The sequence below is a fragment of the Heteronotia binoei genome, chromosome 15 (assembly GCF_032191835.1).
Source record: "Heteronotia binoei isolate CCM8104 ecotype False Entrance Well chromosome 15, APGP_CSIRO_Hbin_v1, whole genome shotgun sequence".
Lineage (NCBI taxonomy): Eukaryota > Metazoa > Chordata > Lepidosauria > Squamata > Gekkonidae > Heteronotia > Heteronotia binoei.
In genome coordinates, this window is record NC_083237.1 from 33,923,118 (window position 1) to 33,940,939 (window position 17,822).

The 17,822-nt window shown below is 42.8% G+C and overlaps 2 protein-coding genes across 2 annotated transcripts in view; both read left to right on the plus strand.

Moving 5' to 3' along the window:
• The window catches only part of NDRG2 (NDRG family member 2), a 307,888-nt gene that overhangs the window by 83,108 nt on the left and 206,958 nt on the right, over positions 1-17,822 (plus strand). The gene's annotated exons all lie outside the window — the stretch shown is intronic.
• On the plus strand, positions 254-4,918 carry LOC132584527 (von Willebrand factor A domain-containing protein 5A-like). Its single transcript, XM_060256430.1, has 5 exons — positions 254-346; positions 1,532-1,570; positions 2,113-2,273; positions 3,200-3,323; positions 4,394-4,918. The coding sequence occupies exons 1-5, from the start codon at positions 262-264 to the stop codon at positions 4,471-4,473; spliced, it is 489 nt and encodes a 162-aa protein (XP_060112413.1). The 5' UTR covers positions 254-261; the 3' UTR covers positions 4,474-4,918.

Genomic DNA, 17,822 nt, shown 5'->3' on the forward strand with positions numbered 1-17,822 from the left:
TTGATCCAGTCAGCTAATTCATATGTTTTTCTTCAGTCAGTATACAGAAGATACACTAGCCTTTGATGGGGAACTTTAGTCCTTAAGAGCACTTTGGATGTTTCTCTCACATAGTTTGGAGGCATTAGCTGTCAGGGTCTATTCTGCTTCCAACTTCATAGGGGAGGAAACAGGAAACTAAGGTAAAAAAAAAGAAAAAAGAAAATTGCATAGTCACTCCAACCCTGTCTTTTCCTTCTCAATTTAGTACACTGTGCAGGAATGCCAATCGTTAAGAAGCGATGCGCCCGTGCAGCCCCAGGCATTATGTTTGCTCAGAGTGCCCGCTTGCCCAAGATTTGTTCAGGTAACAGAAGCAGCGCAACCGCCAGAGATCCCATTTGTATTCTGGACACAATACCCAGGCTCCAAACTTTCTAGTTTCATGAGTAACATCCCTGGGGGGGCAGGGGCAGGAGGAAATAATGTGCATCAGGATAGTCAGTTGCTCTCTTGAACTGGGTTGCCCTAGATCTTCTGGTGGTTGGGTTACTGTACTGGTCAAATTGCGGAAATCTGGTATTTTGAGAAGAAATGTTTGAATTGTGAGTGGGCAGTAAATGCGTGGGGATACGGCATGAGACACAATGTGGTGAGTCTGATAGAAAAAGGCCTGCCCTAGAATTTGTGTCTGAGAACCACCAACCCTTTATTAGTGAGTACCTCTTCCTGCCTTTTCTCTTTTCTAAGGATGTGGCAAATACCACCCTCTCAGCTTCTTAGTTTTCTTTTCTTAGATATTGAAATTCATGAGGTCTAGAAGCCTGTTGTCAGGTTCTGCTGTGTAACACTCAAATAAACTTGTGCTTATGAAAACATAGGCAAAGCTTTATTGAGATGCTACAAGGGCTAGACTTAAACCCTACAGGAGTCTTGCCAGTAACAAACTCAATAGGCACAGTCACCAACAGCTATTCAAGGAAAGTGTGGGCTCCCTTCCCCCCCCCCCTTAGCCCACAATACATAGCAAGATGTAACCCAGTTCAAAGAAACATAGCACTTTATCTCAAGAGAATGATGGCCATTCTCATCTCTGTCAGATGACCCTGAAGGGGGGAAGAGAGGGTAACAGTTCTTAAAATCCCAAGAAACCAAATAACCTTTTTTAGCCTATACTAAATTACAAAACAAAACTTCCCACCTAACTTATGGTCTGGCAGGAAGGCCAAAAAGAAGAAAGGAAGAAAAAAACATGGCAGAGTACATTATATGGGATCTGCCACCTGGTCATCAAAAGAGAGGTTTAAAATCTTTCTCAATTTTTATATTTATATGATCTGCGGACTGTCAGGGGCTCAGCCACAAGTTGTGATTTAACTGGTGTCTGTTTGAGGCTCATGATATAGAACTTAAGAAACCCAGTCAAGGTGCCTTTTCTCTTGAACCAGAAAGTTAGTTATGGAAAACAAAGAGATACATCAGCTTAATGGGAACATTCAAAACAAGCAAGAAAAACACAATTAAACTGACTCTGTTCTTTGTGTTTTCACAGAAACATTGGAGGATAATGCCTTTGTCGCATGTTCTTTAGGTAATGTATCAGAAGGGTTTTGATACACAAATGGGCAGAAAAGACCCAACAGACTAATGGATGAGCTAGATACTGTCATACCATTAGACCTGACTTAGAGTCCCCTAAGAGATAATAAAATATAAATTGTGCAGGGCCGATAAAATGTAATCCATCAGCATCAGGTGACTGTAGAGTGGGCAAAGGGAACTGAGTGAGAAATAAGAATGAGAATCACTATACAAGGAGGAGAGGGACATCAGGATAGAACACTGGTTGACTGAGACTTCAGCTATTGTTGGTTAATGCCTTCAGGTCCTCTAGTGGCCATCGCAAAACTTTGCACCAGTAAATTCCATGTTAACAATGTGTTGCATCCAGAGCTTTGTGCCCTGGAGCCCTTTTAAGTTAGGCAGAACTTCTGCCCTTAGGGATCTACTTGCCTGCTAAAAAAGAAGTCTCTTCAAATAAGCAATAAGGCATGGCAAGTACTAAGAGCAAAAATGTTACAAGAGAGGTGTTCCCGGCTACATAATATCTGGTAACTCTTCTGACTTCTTAAGAACTTTCAAACGAGGAAGAGTCCACCCCCCCAAAAGAGGAATCCCCTCTCTTGGGGCTGGTCTCCCTGCAGAATGCTGATGGCTCCTGGGCCCTCGATTCCAGCCTGGCCAGCCTGCTAGACCAGAGTGAGGCTGAGATCAAGAGCAAAATGCCTGAACAGGTAAGTCCTACGGCAAGGCCAGAGCCTGGTTGTCAAGTCTGCAGATTCAATGATGAGTCGGTATGCATACAAAGACTCTATTTTATTGATACTGATACTTGTGGCCTAAGCCAGGTCTTGAAAAGACTAAAGTACATACAGTAGATACATTGCATATAAGGTATACTTCAAAGGGATTCCTACGGGGAGGGAGGATTGTGCAGAGGACATTCACACATTGATGTTACAAATACATTCTCATGTTAATTAGAGGCCCATATGGCCTTGATACTCCCAGGCTCCTTCCTCTCCCCCAAACCTGAGCTGAGAAGGCACAGATAAGACTTTTCACACATTACCATTTCAAAGCAGGAACATTTCTCTAATGGGAGGGGGGGATAGGAGAGGATGAGCTAGCAGCATTTGGTTATACTTTGGTTCTACCCAGCATGCTCTTTGTTTGAGCCAGAGTTATAGACAGACTTGACACTGGTGTTTGAATGGGTGTCTGAGTGGGGAAGTGTCAATTTTAGGAAGCCATTCATCTGATTTTGAGATGAAGAAAGGACATAATGCACAGCTTAGTCAAGTTTATCACCTTCAATTCTGATTCCAAACCTATAGTGAAGCTAGTCCCAGAGGAAAGGGAGGAAAACTGACATAACTATGTTCTATGGCATCTGGGGGTTTTTTTGTCACTGTGTGACACAGTGTTGGACTGGATGAGCCATTGGCCTGATCCAACATGGCTTCTCTTATGTTCTTATGTGTGCTTAGTGAAGATGTTAATGCTCATAGTTAATGCAAACCAGGGTTTTGTATCCTGATGTGTGTCCAGTCTGAAAACAGCTTCAGTTTTCTTGCTTGACCATGGTTAAGTGTTAAGCCTGTACAGGGTCTGTGAGAAGGCAGGACTCGGTGTCTCTCTTCCCTTTCCGCACCACTAGGTGTCCCCCAGTGTGTGGGCAACTGTGCTGGCTATCCTCTGGCTCCACTCCAAGGCTGCAGAGCAGAGGGAGGAATGGGAGCTGCTGGAAGCAAAAGCACTCAACTGGCTTCAAGGAAATGCAGGTGAGGGTTTGTAATGGGGGAGCAAAGGGAGTTGTGTGCCCTTCAGGCTGAGTCTCTAGCAACAGCACGGAGGGGACAGCAAATAAGAAAGCCCAATAGCTAGGGGTAGGGTTTCTCCTCCAAAAGTAATCCACTGGTTTGCTTACCACCAACCAAAGTGGCGACAACGCACCTTTCCATGCAAAGGGGTGTGACTAAAAAAACCCCTGAAAATGTTACAACAAGATAGATATTTCGGACTGCATAATTCTTTCTCTGAAAAGAGAGTTACTATTGTCTTTCTCAAGAGCATGCAATGGAAGAGGATAGGTCTATCTCAGGCTGACATGGTTTAGGATTTATGAACTATAAGCCATTCAGCTGTGACATCAGTGGAATCAAGATGCATTAGCTTTCTGTTGCAGTCTGCCTATTTTGCATTCTCCCATGTATATGAAATCCTTCCATTTTATTTTTTTCTCCTCTCACCTACAAGTAATTGCATACATCTTCCCTTCTTAATCTTGTTTTCTCCAAATCCTTTTAAAACGTATGTTAAAGCGTTTGGGAGACCACACAGTTTCTCTTAGGTGTAAAAGGTCTGATTTCATCTATGCCAGCTCTTAAGTGAGCCAGGCCTTTGGTTGTGTGAGAGAGACAGAGACACAAGTGTGCAGGTGGTGGCAGCGACTTGGTGAATGTGTGTGGGCTGTTGTTTCAAGGGCAGATTGTAACCTAATAAATTCGAGGAAACAGAGTCCTCCATCTATGTTTCCCCCTTGATCTTTCTGGAGGAACCATGACAACTGACATTGCATGACTCTTGTGTATAGGTTGTTTTAAAATAATGTTTTCTTTTTGATGTTTGAAGTTGTTTGCTCTCACTCTTCTGTACTAGAGCACACAGCTCCACGCACTTAAATGAGATCCTTTGTACACCCCAGAGCATTAAACCTGGAACAAGATCTAGTTTTCTTGTCATCAAAAAGAGACTTGTAGAACCCTTCCCACACCCCACCCTGCTGAGAGATGCTATAGTGCAGCCTGAGGACATTATACTTTCTCTGTAACCCTTTCTCTATGTCTTGTAGGGTCTTGGCTTGCGGACTGTTTGAAAACTGGCAATGCAGTGCTGGGCAGCAGCGTGAGCCCCCAGACTTTGGGTCTCTGAGCTCCTCTCTTGTGCTTTAAAACTGGAGCTCCTGCTTGGCTTCCTCTTCTCATCCTGCCCAAGTGTAACCTGCTGCTTTTAGGAGGACTTGACTGAATTCCTTGCATAGTCCTTCATTCTGGTGCCTGAGAGCCTCCCTTACCAGTGTGTTGGGACTCCACTGTGCCTGAAAGTTGCTGCTATTTCCTCAGCCATGTGGTGCCTTATACTCCCAAGTCCTCTTTTCCCAACACATATGGCATCCATAGTACTCAAGACTCTCCACTGCAAGCTCTCTGGTTGTAAATGCTTAGCATTGGTAGAATATGGAGAATATATTCTAGGTGAATTATACAGCTGCTAATTAGGTGTGTGAGCAATAAATATGGTGTCTGATGGTGTTTACTTCTGTGTACCAAAGAACAAATGCATCAAAGAAAAAATAAATGGAAAATTCACAACCTTCCATTCTTTTCAATGTATTTTTAATTTTTTAAAAAGCCATATGTCTACCTTTCTCCTCAGCAGCTCACCCTCCAAGGTGGTTCAGAATGTAAATACTTTATAAAACAAAGATTAAATACAAATGTTCAAACTAGTCTAAAATCACCTTATGTCATCCACTTGAGGGTATTTCTTCTCTGCCCAGGTTCAGATGATTCTAAAAATTATCCTGAGCAGATCTGTTTTGTAGTATCATTAGAAGGGTAGGAGGTCTGATCTTTTCCAGAAACATGAGTGGCCACTGAAATAGTTCAGTTCCAATCTATTGCTGAATGTGGCTTCAATTGTGTGAGGGATACTGACACACACAGCTGAAAAGAACCAAGCTAATGTATAGGAACATGCAAGGAAGGCAGTCCTTCAACTGTGTGATCCCCAGGACATGCAGAACTGTAAAGCACAGCCCCACCACCTGGAATTGGACCCAGAAAGCTCATAAAGGGAAATCTGAATAGGAGCCATGGGATTGCAGAGCATTCAATGAAGGTTCCTCCCAATTAACAGCAAAGGATTGAAGTCTCAGCTGCATAAGGCATAAGGCAGGCTATACAAGGGAGGTGGTGGTGAAGTTGTAGAAGAGTAGGGAATTGGAATATTATAGCGAAAGGAGACTGAAGTTCAGATGGATTGTCAGTTCTCAAACTTCAGCAACTATTTCCTCAGAGCCCACATTATGGTGACCTCTTCAGAAATCATACAAGTCAAAGTCTCAGATGTCCCCTCCCAAGACATCCCTTAGATAAATGCTCACCATAAAGTAGAAAGTGGCGTTCCCTTTTTTAAAAAAAGGAAAGGTCCTGTCAAGTCTGCTGTAGTTTCTATGTGTAGCTAAATCATTTCTTTGGTTCAGGAAAAGGATCCTGGGTAAAACCACACTGTATGCCAATGCTGCTAGCTCGAACTCTCCTCACTCCCCTCCTTATGTAGCCTTATGTAGCCTTATTTTGAAATGGGAATATGGGAACGAGATTACGGAGCCTTCTCAGAGGGGCATGGTGCCAAGAAGATGCTCAAGGACGACCCAGGCCTGAGAACGAAATAGTAACATCAATGTGTGAATGTGCCCTGCATAGAGTACCCCTCCCTCAAGAATTCCTTTGATGTATACCTTAAATGTTGGCTCTGATTGTATAAACGCCAGTCTTTCAATTTCGTTCTATAGTCTAACAACATGTTACAATAAACTAGAAACTTTTATCAACAAAGGTCTCGTTATTGAAACATCAGACTTGACATTCCCCTGTGCAAGCATCAGTCGTTTCCGACTCTGGGGTGACATTGCTTTCACGTTTTCATGGCAGACTTTTTATGGGGTGGTTTGCCACTGCCTTCCCCAGTCTTTTACACTTTCCCCCCAGCAAGCTGGGTACTCATTTTACCGACCTTGGAAGGATGGAAGGCTGAGTCAACCTTGGGCCAGCTACCTGAACCAGCTTTCACTGGGATAGAACTCAGGTTGTGACTGAGCAGAGAGTTCAGAACACAGTACTGCAGTAATGCTGCTTTACCACTCTGCGCACGGGGCCCCTATTTTTTTTTAATTTTAAAAAAATGTCATTAAAAATGGTAGCTACAACAATCAGTTTATTTTTTTGTTTAAACAATTTTATTGATAGCATATGGTAACAATATCCATTTAAGTCATCTCTATCCCTAACCCATATGATAATTTTCTAATCCCCCCTCCCTCCGTTTCTAGACTCCCACCAAAGTTATATACTTAAAGTTCACTTATAAAGGTACCTTAAACTATAACTATCTAAATTCATATTCTACCTTTATCTAATACTCATTGTTAAAGAATTGTCCAATGTCTTTTTACGTTCCATTCTTTCTCTACATAACCTCTAAATTTCTTCCACTCCCTTTTAAACACTTCCAAATCATAGTCTCTTAGAGTTCTTGTTAGTTTATCCATCTCACTCCATGATAAAACTTACAGAATCCAATTCGCTACAACAATCAGTTTAGACATCAACAATGGAACGTATACTTTCCTGTAATGCCAACAAACTGCATGTGCCTAAATACACATTCTGATGAGATGGTGAAAAAAGAGAGCAAGCCCATGCAGAGGCTGTGCTTCTGTTCTGCAAAAAAAAAATTGCAGTAGATCAACCAGAGAAATCACAATGATGTGGGAGAAAGGGGAAATGGAGAGATGGCCTCTAAATCCATACCAGCTGTGCATGAAGGATGGTGATTATTTTATGCCATTAACATATTGTAGACTAGGATTTTGACTTCAGGAAGAGATGCAGGAAGACCTAATTAATCCCCAAAAGTATGATATTTGAAGGAGGAGCATGGGGGAGGGGAGCAGCATGTGGTGACAACAGGCTGGGGCTCAGTAGTAGTGTGTCTGCTTTGCACTCAGAAGGTCCCAGGTTCAATCTCCAGTTAAAGGGATCAAGAAGGAGGTGACATGAATGATGTCTGACTGAGACCCTGGAGAGCTGCTGCTGGTCGGAGTAGGCACTGCTGATCTCAGTGGACCAAAGGGCTGACTCAGTATTGTGGCTCTCCAGCTCCTGACGATACAGCCTAGAAGTTCAGTAATTTTAGCCATGGTGCTACATCCATAATAATAATGCCTTTAAGCTGGAAGCAACTAAGGATCCACCGAGGTTAAACTATAGGTAGCATGCCCTCATACTGAGCTGTTCCCTATCTGCTAACGCTATCAGAGAATACCTTTGGAGGAGGGGGTGTTTCATTTTGATTTCTTACCTGCGGTAGCATCATTCTGCATGCACATCACCATTTTCCAAAAATGCCAAAGAGAAGAGAGAGTGAACAGTAATTTCATGGACACAAAACATGTTTCTCAGAGCCTGGACAGAATTCTCTCAAGTGCCAGATTTGGAGGGGCAAGAGGCGTCAATAAGTATTAAAAAGCTACAATGGAGTTTTGGTGAAGACGACTGTTGGACTGAGAGGCCTGGATTCATATCAGTTCTAAAGCTCCTACTGTGCTCTTGCGTCCGGACCACTCTTGTAACACAACCTGCTTCAGGGATTGTTTACGTTGGCAATTGACCCTTCCAGTGGGAGCTCCATGCGAATCTTGCGGGAGTAAGCAACGGGCGTTTTCCCACAGAGCTTACCCCGGAGCAACGTCCCTCTTCACCGCGCAGCGTCTGCGCAGATTTCGCACCAACTGGTCCGCAGAACCAGGAAGAGCCGCGAAGTGCCGCGGCTTTTGCGTCACAAATGTAAACCACCAAAAAACAGTTTACATTTGCGACGCAAAAGCCGCGGCTCTTCGCGGCTCTGCGGAGCAGTTGGTGCGAAATCCGAGCAGACACTGTGCGGTGAAGAGGGACGTCGCTCCGGGGTAAGCCCTGTGCGAAAACGCCCCAGTTTACGATAGTGATGCAAAAGCCGCGGCTCTTCCTGGTTATGCGGAGCAGTTGGTGGGAAATCCGCGCAGACGCTGCGCGCTGAAGGTAAGCTCTGGGAAAACGCCCAATGTTTAATTTCACCAGGAGGCTGACGGGCGACACACCCCAGTTGGCAGGCTCTGCCAGATCTCCCCACAAACCCTACAGCGCTTCTTCCTTCATGACACATAAGCAAAGAACTCGCATTCCTTGCCGGTCGAAGTTATTACAATCAAAGATCAGTTAAAATTTGAAACTTAGATTCCTCCTCAGCTCCCCGTTCATGCTCAGCGCACACTTAACGCCCCCTTCTGGGAAACAGAAGGAATTTGTGGGCGCTTCATCCTGGCAGAGGTGGGGCTAACAGGGATGGCATGCAAACTTCCGGCTGCAGCTTTGCTTTCGATTCAGCTCCGCCGACACGGAAAGAAGTAAGAAGGTGCCTCAAACCCGTCAAGGTAACGCGATTCTTTCTTTCTGAGAAGACACGCGGGGTCGTTTTTTAACCAGCCTGCAGTCTGCACACCGCTCGGGGCCGGGACCCAAGCAAAAATTATCCAGATGCATTCCCTACTAGATCCTTCTGTAAGAAATACCCATTGCACCCAGATGATCCGCAGCCAAGTTAATGGTTAGGGAGGATATGTCCCCTGCGGGTGGTGGAGGGGGGCGCAGACTAGGATAGCCTGGGCTCCCATTTCCCTAAACCCTAATTCTCATATGAAGACATGAAGCTGCCTAATCCTAAATCAGAGCATTGGATCAAGTCAGGATTGTCTGCTCGGTCTAGCAGCAGCTGTCTAAGGCAGTGGTGGCCAAACTACAGCTCAGAAGCCACATGTGGTTCTTTTACACACATTGTGTGAATCTGGAGCCCCATCTGCCCCCTTGGCTGGCTTGGAAAAGGCATTTCTCTCTTTAAATCACTTCGCCAAGCCAGCCAGCAGCTTCGAGAATGCTTTTAAAGTTAAAATTGCTTTCTTTCCACCTTTCTCTTTCTCCTCTCCATTTATTTTCCTTCCTTCCTTCCTTGTCTCACAGCTCTCAAACATCTGATGTTCATGACTTGTGGCTCTCAAACATCTAAAGTTTATTCTATGTGGCTCTTACAATAAACAAGTTTGGCCACCCCTGCTCTAGGGTCTCAGGCAGAGAGAGGTCTTTCGCCTTACCTCCTATCTGATCCATTTAACAAGAAGTCCTTGTATTTTGCTTCATGCATATCCAAGTGACTGTCAGCCGATCAGAGGCCAGGGAACTTCACTCAAAGTGAGGCAGGGTGGGGTGAGCCAGCCTCAGTTTAAATGGGTTGAGGAAAAAAAATTGGCCAAAGACCAGGGCTTTTTTTTAAGGGGGGGCGGTGTAGAAAAAGCCCAGCAGGAACTCATTTGTATATTAGGTCACACCCCCGACAATGAGCCACCCAAAACTGTGTCCCTGTGCGTTCCTCCTAAAAAAAAAACAAAAAAAGCCCTGCCAAGCACCAACATACCTACAAGACTGCCTCTCTCCATACCTGCCCCAGTGGGCCTTGTGGTCTTTGGACTTTCATTTGCTGGAAGTCCCTGGCCCAAAAGACATCTGCCTTGCCTCAACCAGGACCAGAGTGTTCTTGGCTCTGCCCCCAACCTGGTGGAACCAGCTCCCAATAGAGATCAGGGCCCTGTGGGATCTTTTTCCAGTTCTGCAGGGTCTTCAACACAGAGCTTTTGGTGTGGAAGTGGGCATCAAACTCCATCTGGCTCCTGCACTCACAATCTGCTGTAAATTGTTGGGTCACTGGACTGTAAGGTTTGCTCTGGTCTACCTGAAAGCAATAAACTACCATTGGAAAAAATTTTAGCCTCTGGCCTCTCTTTTCCTATTGTCATACACTGCCAGGACACTGTGGAATAATTTTTCAGAATATCATCTTGTTTTTAAGAGCTAAAGTTTCTATAGTAGTAGTCTTTGTTGTACTGCTGGGAGCCTTATATTGTAACCCACCCTGAGCCTGCGTGCGGAAAGGGCGGGATAAAAATTAAATAAAATGATGACAGTGATGATGGAGCATCAGTTTAGCAAGGTTTTTTTTGGCATTTTGTTAGAGTTTAGAGGTTGGATTAGAATAAAGTTTATTTTGGTGTGACAAGCATTCTGTTAAGAGCCCATCATTCCTAACTGGCACATGCAGGTTCTGTGAAAAGGTACTTCGTATAAGAAAAGAGCAGCCTTGAACCTGGTGAGGTAACTTGGTTGGAGATAGGGGAATCATGTCTCCCTTTTGGGTTTATGTACTTTATCTGAACTGGATCACATATAACAGAACAAAGTTTGAGTCCAGTGGCACTTTTAAGATCAACGTAGTTTTATTCAAGGTACAAGTTTTCGTGTACAAGCACACTTCTTCAGATATTGTGAAACAGAATTTTCTTAACCATTGTATTCAGGAGGGATGGGTTAGTTACCAGGAAGGCCCAATTAGATTCAAGTTGGAAATAGAAACAAAAATGGAAATTACCATTCCATCCTTATAGGTAGAGGATATTAAATAATCATACAATGTAATGAAGATGTTTAACAGGCAACAGGCTCAAGTGTCAAACAGGGATAATAAGCTTAGTTTATATGGTTATCATTTGTTTGGGTTCATTTCTGGGAGGAAACAGTGAGGGAAATAAATATGTCAAAATTGGGGATTGATGTATCCTTAATTGTGGAATGCTGGGAGTAACTCAGAGAGAGACAGATATCCCCCCCCCACACACACACACACACCACATTTCTGAAGGCAGCTCCCTTGCAGAATCCAGAAGTCCTGCCTCATCACAGGAGTTCACTGGTAGCCTATTTAATCAAAAATTTTCAAATGGGAATTTGGAATTCATCAGTAAAGTTTGGGAAAACAATTCCCGAGGCCTTTTCTTTTCTTTTCTTTCTGTTTTTGTTTGAGCAGGAACTCACAGGAATGCAGTTCTGGCTGGCTTGGTGTCAGGGGTGGCCTAATATACAAAATGAATTCCTGCTGGGCTTTTTTTGTTTGAGCAGGAACTCACAGGAATGCAAAACAATGGTGATGTCAGGGGGTGTGGCCTAACATACAAATGAGTTCTTGCTGAGCCTTTTCTACAAAAAAAGCCCTGGCAATTCCAACAACTCATGAATCAGTCCTAGTATCTCAGTGTCCTTTAATTGGGTTTCTGAGCTCATGGTTGCTGAATGGTATCCTGGTTTTCCCGTGTCCTTCAGTTAAGTGCATTACATGGAGTGTGGCTTCTAATCCATACTACTGAAAACCATAATCAGGCGTGTCTATTCAAAATGAATCAACACAAAGAAAATGCCTCTGACTGTCAGCTTTTAAACAGTTCATTGTCCAATGCTGTTAGGGAAACTGCTCTCAAAATGAGATTGGGGAATTAGATTGAGAGACAGCTGGCCCTAAAAAGGAATCTTTTATTATCTGTGTATACCAGGCTCAACCGATCAGAGAGTCAATGCTCAATAAAGGACTCTAATTGTAATTTATTCAGAATAATAGTTCTTTCATACAAGGTAAAAATACAAAACATTCACACATTCATACAGGTCTAGGAAAAATAGATAGATTGATAGGGACACATATCAGGGTAGACATACAGGGCGATATTTACCATCGTAGTTCTTCCAGGAAGGTTCCAATGGCGACATGAGAGGACAGGGGAAATGGACCCAAAACTGTGGCCAGAATTGGGGATGGATCTAGACAGCGGAAGGTGGGTTGCTGAATAGAAGGCACACATGAGTGGAGTTGGGTCAGAGGTTAAATAGGCTTCCTCAGACCCTTAGGGACTGGGAGGTCCAAGGGAGGAGAGATGGGAGGTTCAAGAGGGCTGGACATTCCTTACTGACACCTAATTGGATGCCAGTTTTGACCAATGAACTTCACCTTAGTCTGGTGAAGCTGGAAATTTCCAAGCTGCAATGCTGCCTGGGGCGGCTCCAAGGTATTAGACTAGGGTGAGAATGGAAATGGCTGGATACTTAAGATTAAATGGGATTAGCTGGGAAGGTGACAATAGGGAATCAAATGCATGGCCTAGGTACCACCCGAGTAAGACAAAAGACTTGATGAAGACAGGAGATGTCCTTCCTCTTTCTCATCTTCTGCTGGGCAAGATTTATTGTTCTGGTATTGCTGAGCAATTAGGATCAACAGTTGAGCTATTAATCCATTCATAAAACAGATGGGTTGCTTGCAGGCTCAGGGTGTGTACGTGTGACTTTCCCACTAAGAAGGAATGAGTCTAGCCTGGCAGGGTATGCTTGGATCAGGAAAGCAAGATGGATTCTGCTGTTGTTAGCTTTAGGTCCATGGAGCCAGGCTGGAAACATGGTGGCCTGGCTTCTTCCACTGCAGTGGCCAAGACTGGGCACACAAGGAGCAGCTGGAGCATGTCTGTAGTTCTGGCTCACACCCTTCAGAGATGTAGAATGCAAAGCTGCCATATAAGCCTTAGAAACTGTAAGCAAAGTCCACTTCTTAGAGCAGATGTGTGAGAGTCAAATCTCCAGGCACCCTGGCAACCACACTGGCGATCATGATGTCCATGTGTATGAAAAGTAGGGGGCTTTTCCTCACAGTTCCCCCCCTCAAGACCTACGTCACCATCTGGTGGCGAGGTCTTGCAATAACACAATGTCCATATCTGTAGTTGACAGGCAGCGAGTCCACGTAGCTTCAGGGGTCTACCGGGGTGTACCGTCTATCTAAAAAGGTTGGAGCCACTATCTAAACTATTCAAAAATCAATTTGGAAAAATATCCCAATAGGCCAAAGGTTCCTTCCTTTGAATACTACGATGCAGGGGTAACAGGCATTGGCAACATTGTAGGGCATACAGTATTAAAACACAGGGTTACAATCATTGAAATAAAAGTTGAGTTCATAAAATCATTACTGCCATTTAAACCAGATAAATAACAAGAATTGATCTATAAATCACACACAATCATGACAATAATTGATTAGGAAAACACACAGGTACATTAGAGTTCATGGTTACAAGTGAATCCATATCTTAATCTTGAGTCTTCTTTTCTTCTTCTCCCCCCCTTGATAAGCTTCTTATACTGGGGTTTGAGGAGGATCTTCTTCCATGTACCTATTGGGTATGTGAAAGTCCTAGTGGAGGGTGAACTAAAGAGTCTTCCCACCCCCCCTAGCACCCAGCGAAATCTGTCTTTATTGTTGCTAAAAGGGAATTCTCCCTGTAACCCAGCATGGAATTGGCAATGGTGCTTTTCAGCCTGTATCACCGATGGTTCATAGAGCAACAATGGGCTTGAGGAAAGAACCAAAAAGGAACCAAAAACATTCACACATGACAACATGGAGATGATTCTGTACCATTGTAGGGAGCAGTGAAAGCAGATCAAAAATGCATACATTCAACCATGAAGAAAGGAATCTTAAAAAGCTATTAGTGAAGTGTCCTCCTGTCCAGAGTGTGGTGACCAGTGAGCTTTTACGTCACAAGCTTACATATGTCATGTTAGGGGCCTGCATTGGGCAGGTCTGCCTTATTACACTAAGCATTCAAGACTTTAGGAGGCCTTTTCCTTGTCAAGGAAGGAAAGGAATATACACAATTCAGAAAACACAACCCAAAATATTCTTTGTTGCAACATAAAACTTAAAATAAAACATTGTGCGCAAGCTTGGAGCTCCAGGAAACTGACCATAGTTGGGGCGTCCCCCATATGATGAAAATAGTTCCACAAAGAAGAGACAAAAGAAAACCTTTGCTATAGCTTTGGAATATAATAAATTGTCAAAACAATATAAAAAACTTCAAAAACAAAAACTGAGGCCTCAATAGAACAATGCTAGCTAGCTTTATATGAGAGGGATCATACCCAAAATGGCAGGTGAGCTAGAGCAGAGAAATTAAAAACCTGGACATTAGTGAGGTGATCAGGTCCCACTAAATCCAGTTTTTCTCTGGGCTAGTTCAGCTAAAACGATCTCACATGTGAGCACAGATTTCAACAAAAACTTAACAAAACAAGAATTCTGAAAAGCAACATAATGGTTACACATACATAAAACAATTCTTAACAGGACTATCAACAATTAGAACTACTGAGCATGCATTAGGCTTGATTTGCAGGTCCAGATTCCCTGCACATCTATATTGAAAGGAAAGATGAGCAAACTTAACAAAACAAATCCTAGAAATCAAGTCATGGTTAATTCACCTTGACAAACACATTAAACAATTCATAAAAAGAGAAAAGATGTGGCAAGGCATCTGTAGTACCACGAGAAAAATGCTGAGTTGTTGCAAGAACAAGTCAAAAGAAAGACTTGAGGCATGAAAGCATATCCCTTTAAGAAGAAACCCTTTATGGAGTAAAAGGTAGAACTAGGATGATGACACAATGCTCCAGGTTTAAGGCTTGTGCCAGAAAACGATTTTCCTCTGTGCATACACAGAGTGCAAAGAATGTGTTGCTGGAAGGCAACATGCTGTCAGAAATACCAAATAGACCAACATTTGAACAGGATACAACAAGACTTAATTTGGAGAGCCTTGATAGGCTCAGCCAACTGGTTATAGATGCAAAAATAACACAAAGGACATTTAGTGGCAAGAAGAAAATCATGATCAGAAATGAACCCTGGGGAATCTATGTTAAGAATCTAACAGGTTATTGCTCATTTCCTTGAGAACATGGGAAAATAGAAAAGGGTTTTCACTCAGAAAGAGTCTAGTTCTAACAAAATATACAGTAGGTGGAGGCAGAACCATTCAGTGGTCATTATATTGCTTAAGACCAAACAAAGATACTGAGCCCACAAGGTGGGGCCTTTTAAGAACATGCGGATACCTCTTTCCACAGGCAGACAGGATTAAATTAGAGTTAAAACTCAAGATTCACCAAATAGCTAAAAGGGAAGATTGATGATGCAAATGGCATTCAGAGAGAAAATGAAGATATCAATAGTTGAAGTACATTTGAGGAATCCAAATTTCTAATGGAGACCAAGAACTTTCAGGAATTCTGCCAAAACAAGAGTGTTAGTTCTTGAGGCTTGAGAGAGAAAAAGCACAGGGAGAGGGTAATTTTACCCCAAGGAAGTGTACAGATGTCCTATACTTCTTGTAGGAACCAAAATTTGTGAGATAAAATTTTCTTAGCTCTACTGTTTGGCAGAGGGCCTATAGATTGCAAAGCACTTTCCTTTTACTACAAAGCACTGGGAATGCCCAATAGACTTTGAGGAGCAATTTCCTAAAAGTGCTTCCCTTAAAATTAAAGCTACAAAATCTGAGTATAGGAGAGATTGGTACCAGTCACTAGAAGAAGAAAAAAATATATATATTTTAAGACTTAAAAGGTGCAGCAAAAATAAATAACAGAAAGAAAGCTTCTAATCTAGGAGAACTCTTAGTATTAGGGCAGTTTACAGGCAGAGGATTTTCTCTAGCAGAGAAGGATTGGCTGTAAGTAGAGCTGTGGGATGCCAGCTCCAGGCTGGAGATTTCTAGAAATTTGGGTCAAATTTGAAAATCACAAGGCATGCAGTCCCTTCCCTTGGACACTTATTTCCTCCAGAGGCTTAGCCTCAATGTACTGGGGAAAAGGCTATGATTTTGGGAGAGGCCTCCAGGTCCCACCTGGAGACTGGCGACCTTACAAAAACACAGTAGTATGCACATCTTCCACCCAGGTATTCTCTGGCTGGGAAGAGGCTGTCTCTGTGAGAGACTGCAATATAAAAAAGTTTGGTAATGAAAAACTTTTGAAATTATATCTTTTTAGACCCAGAATCAGAAGATGAGAATTCAAAATAGCACAAAAAATAAATAAATAAATAAATACCTCAACTGTATTTCCACCCCCCCTAGATGAAGAAGGCGGGGAGGGTTTTAACAGACAAACCAAAATTCCTTCCCTCTTGGGTAAAGTGAGGGCTTAGCTTTAACAAAGTCTAAAACAGACACAATGGATTTGGCCAGTACTCTCTTATCTGACCCTGATAAGTTTTTACAAAGAAAGGTGGAGGAGAAGAATAATGAGCTTTCTGCCTGGGTGGGACTCAAAATTGTAACTCTTTTCCAGTTTCTTTAACTCAACCTGGATTTGGCTGAGTTTATTTCAAGAAGGTCTGCATGAGATTTGCCAATCAGTACTACATTAGTTGTTGCTGCTCTTGCAGCTGGAGGTTCTCCTTTCTGTACTTTCAGATTTAAATGACAGACTTGCCCATTTGAGGTTAGCTGTCTTGTGTTGCTGTGACCTTTGAGAAGGAGAGGCAACACTTCTTATATTACAAACACTGAATTTGATCTCTTCTGAGGCTCTGCAAGAAAACTTTCCTAGCCAGCCATCCACTGGAAGATACTGGGACAAAAAGTTCTTTACAAGAATGGTGGCGAACAAAAACTGTGGTTCCTCTTGCCACTGGCTAGTTATAGGTCTATAAGAAAATGAGGCTTTCTCTCAACGACACTGAGTTGCTTGTACCTTAAGGAGACCTGAGATAAACAAAAATTTAATTTCTCAGGGCAATGCATTTAAAATTCTATTTCTTTGCCTTAGTTACTTATCAGATCTTTACTGCTACAGATTTCCATTGAGCAAGAGGGAGAACAATTAGCATTTCTTCCTGATGGCAGGAGTGCTGAGCATTTGCAATACTTTAGCCAGTTCTATTTGGGCCAATCTGCAGGCACTCTGTACAAGCTCAGAGGCTATACCATTTAAAATTCATAGAACTGAGGAAATAAATATTTTCTGACTTTATAAGCGAGAGAGAGAAGGATGAACTTGGGAGTTTCACAGATTTTCATTCAGCCAATTTGAAAGTTAAAACTAGTCAGTTTCTTACATTTTGCTCTAAATGCTTTGAATGAACAAAAACTAGTTCAGTCTCTCTTCCTCAGGTAATTGATGCTGGCATCTTTAAAGGGTTAAACTAAATATATATATTACATCAAGCTCCCATTACCCTGCAGAGAAAAACTAACTCTGCAGGCTGGAACCCTTGCTGGGATTCCAGGAGATCTCCAGGCCTTACCTGGAGAAATGGCCTGGTCTAATTGTAGTCCAAGTCATTGCTTGTATGTTTTCTTATTTAGTCAAGGGAAAAGGCGCCCTTGTTACCTTTAAACCTGATAAAGCCAGATCTCTCTGTTTTAAGAGACATTCAAGTCTAGATGTTAGATTTTCCTTTGGGTGGGGGAAGGTTCAGAGACAAAGGAACCTTGCCTGCCCATGTGGGACTACCATTCTCTGAAGTTCCACAGAATTCTGGCTTTCAAATTCCCCAAATGGGATGAGATAAAGACAGTAAATTTCTAGCCAGAAGGGCTGAGACTTGCTCATGTAGGAGTGTCTGGAGCAAGTCCTTGCTAAAATGAATACCTTGTGCCATGATTGTGGAACTCTGCATAGGCTCAGAGACCACATTTCCTTCATGATTCTGGGGTAAGAGAACTGAAATAGGGACTGTTT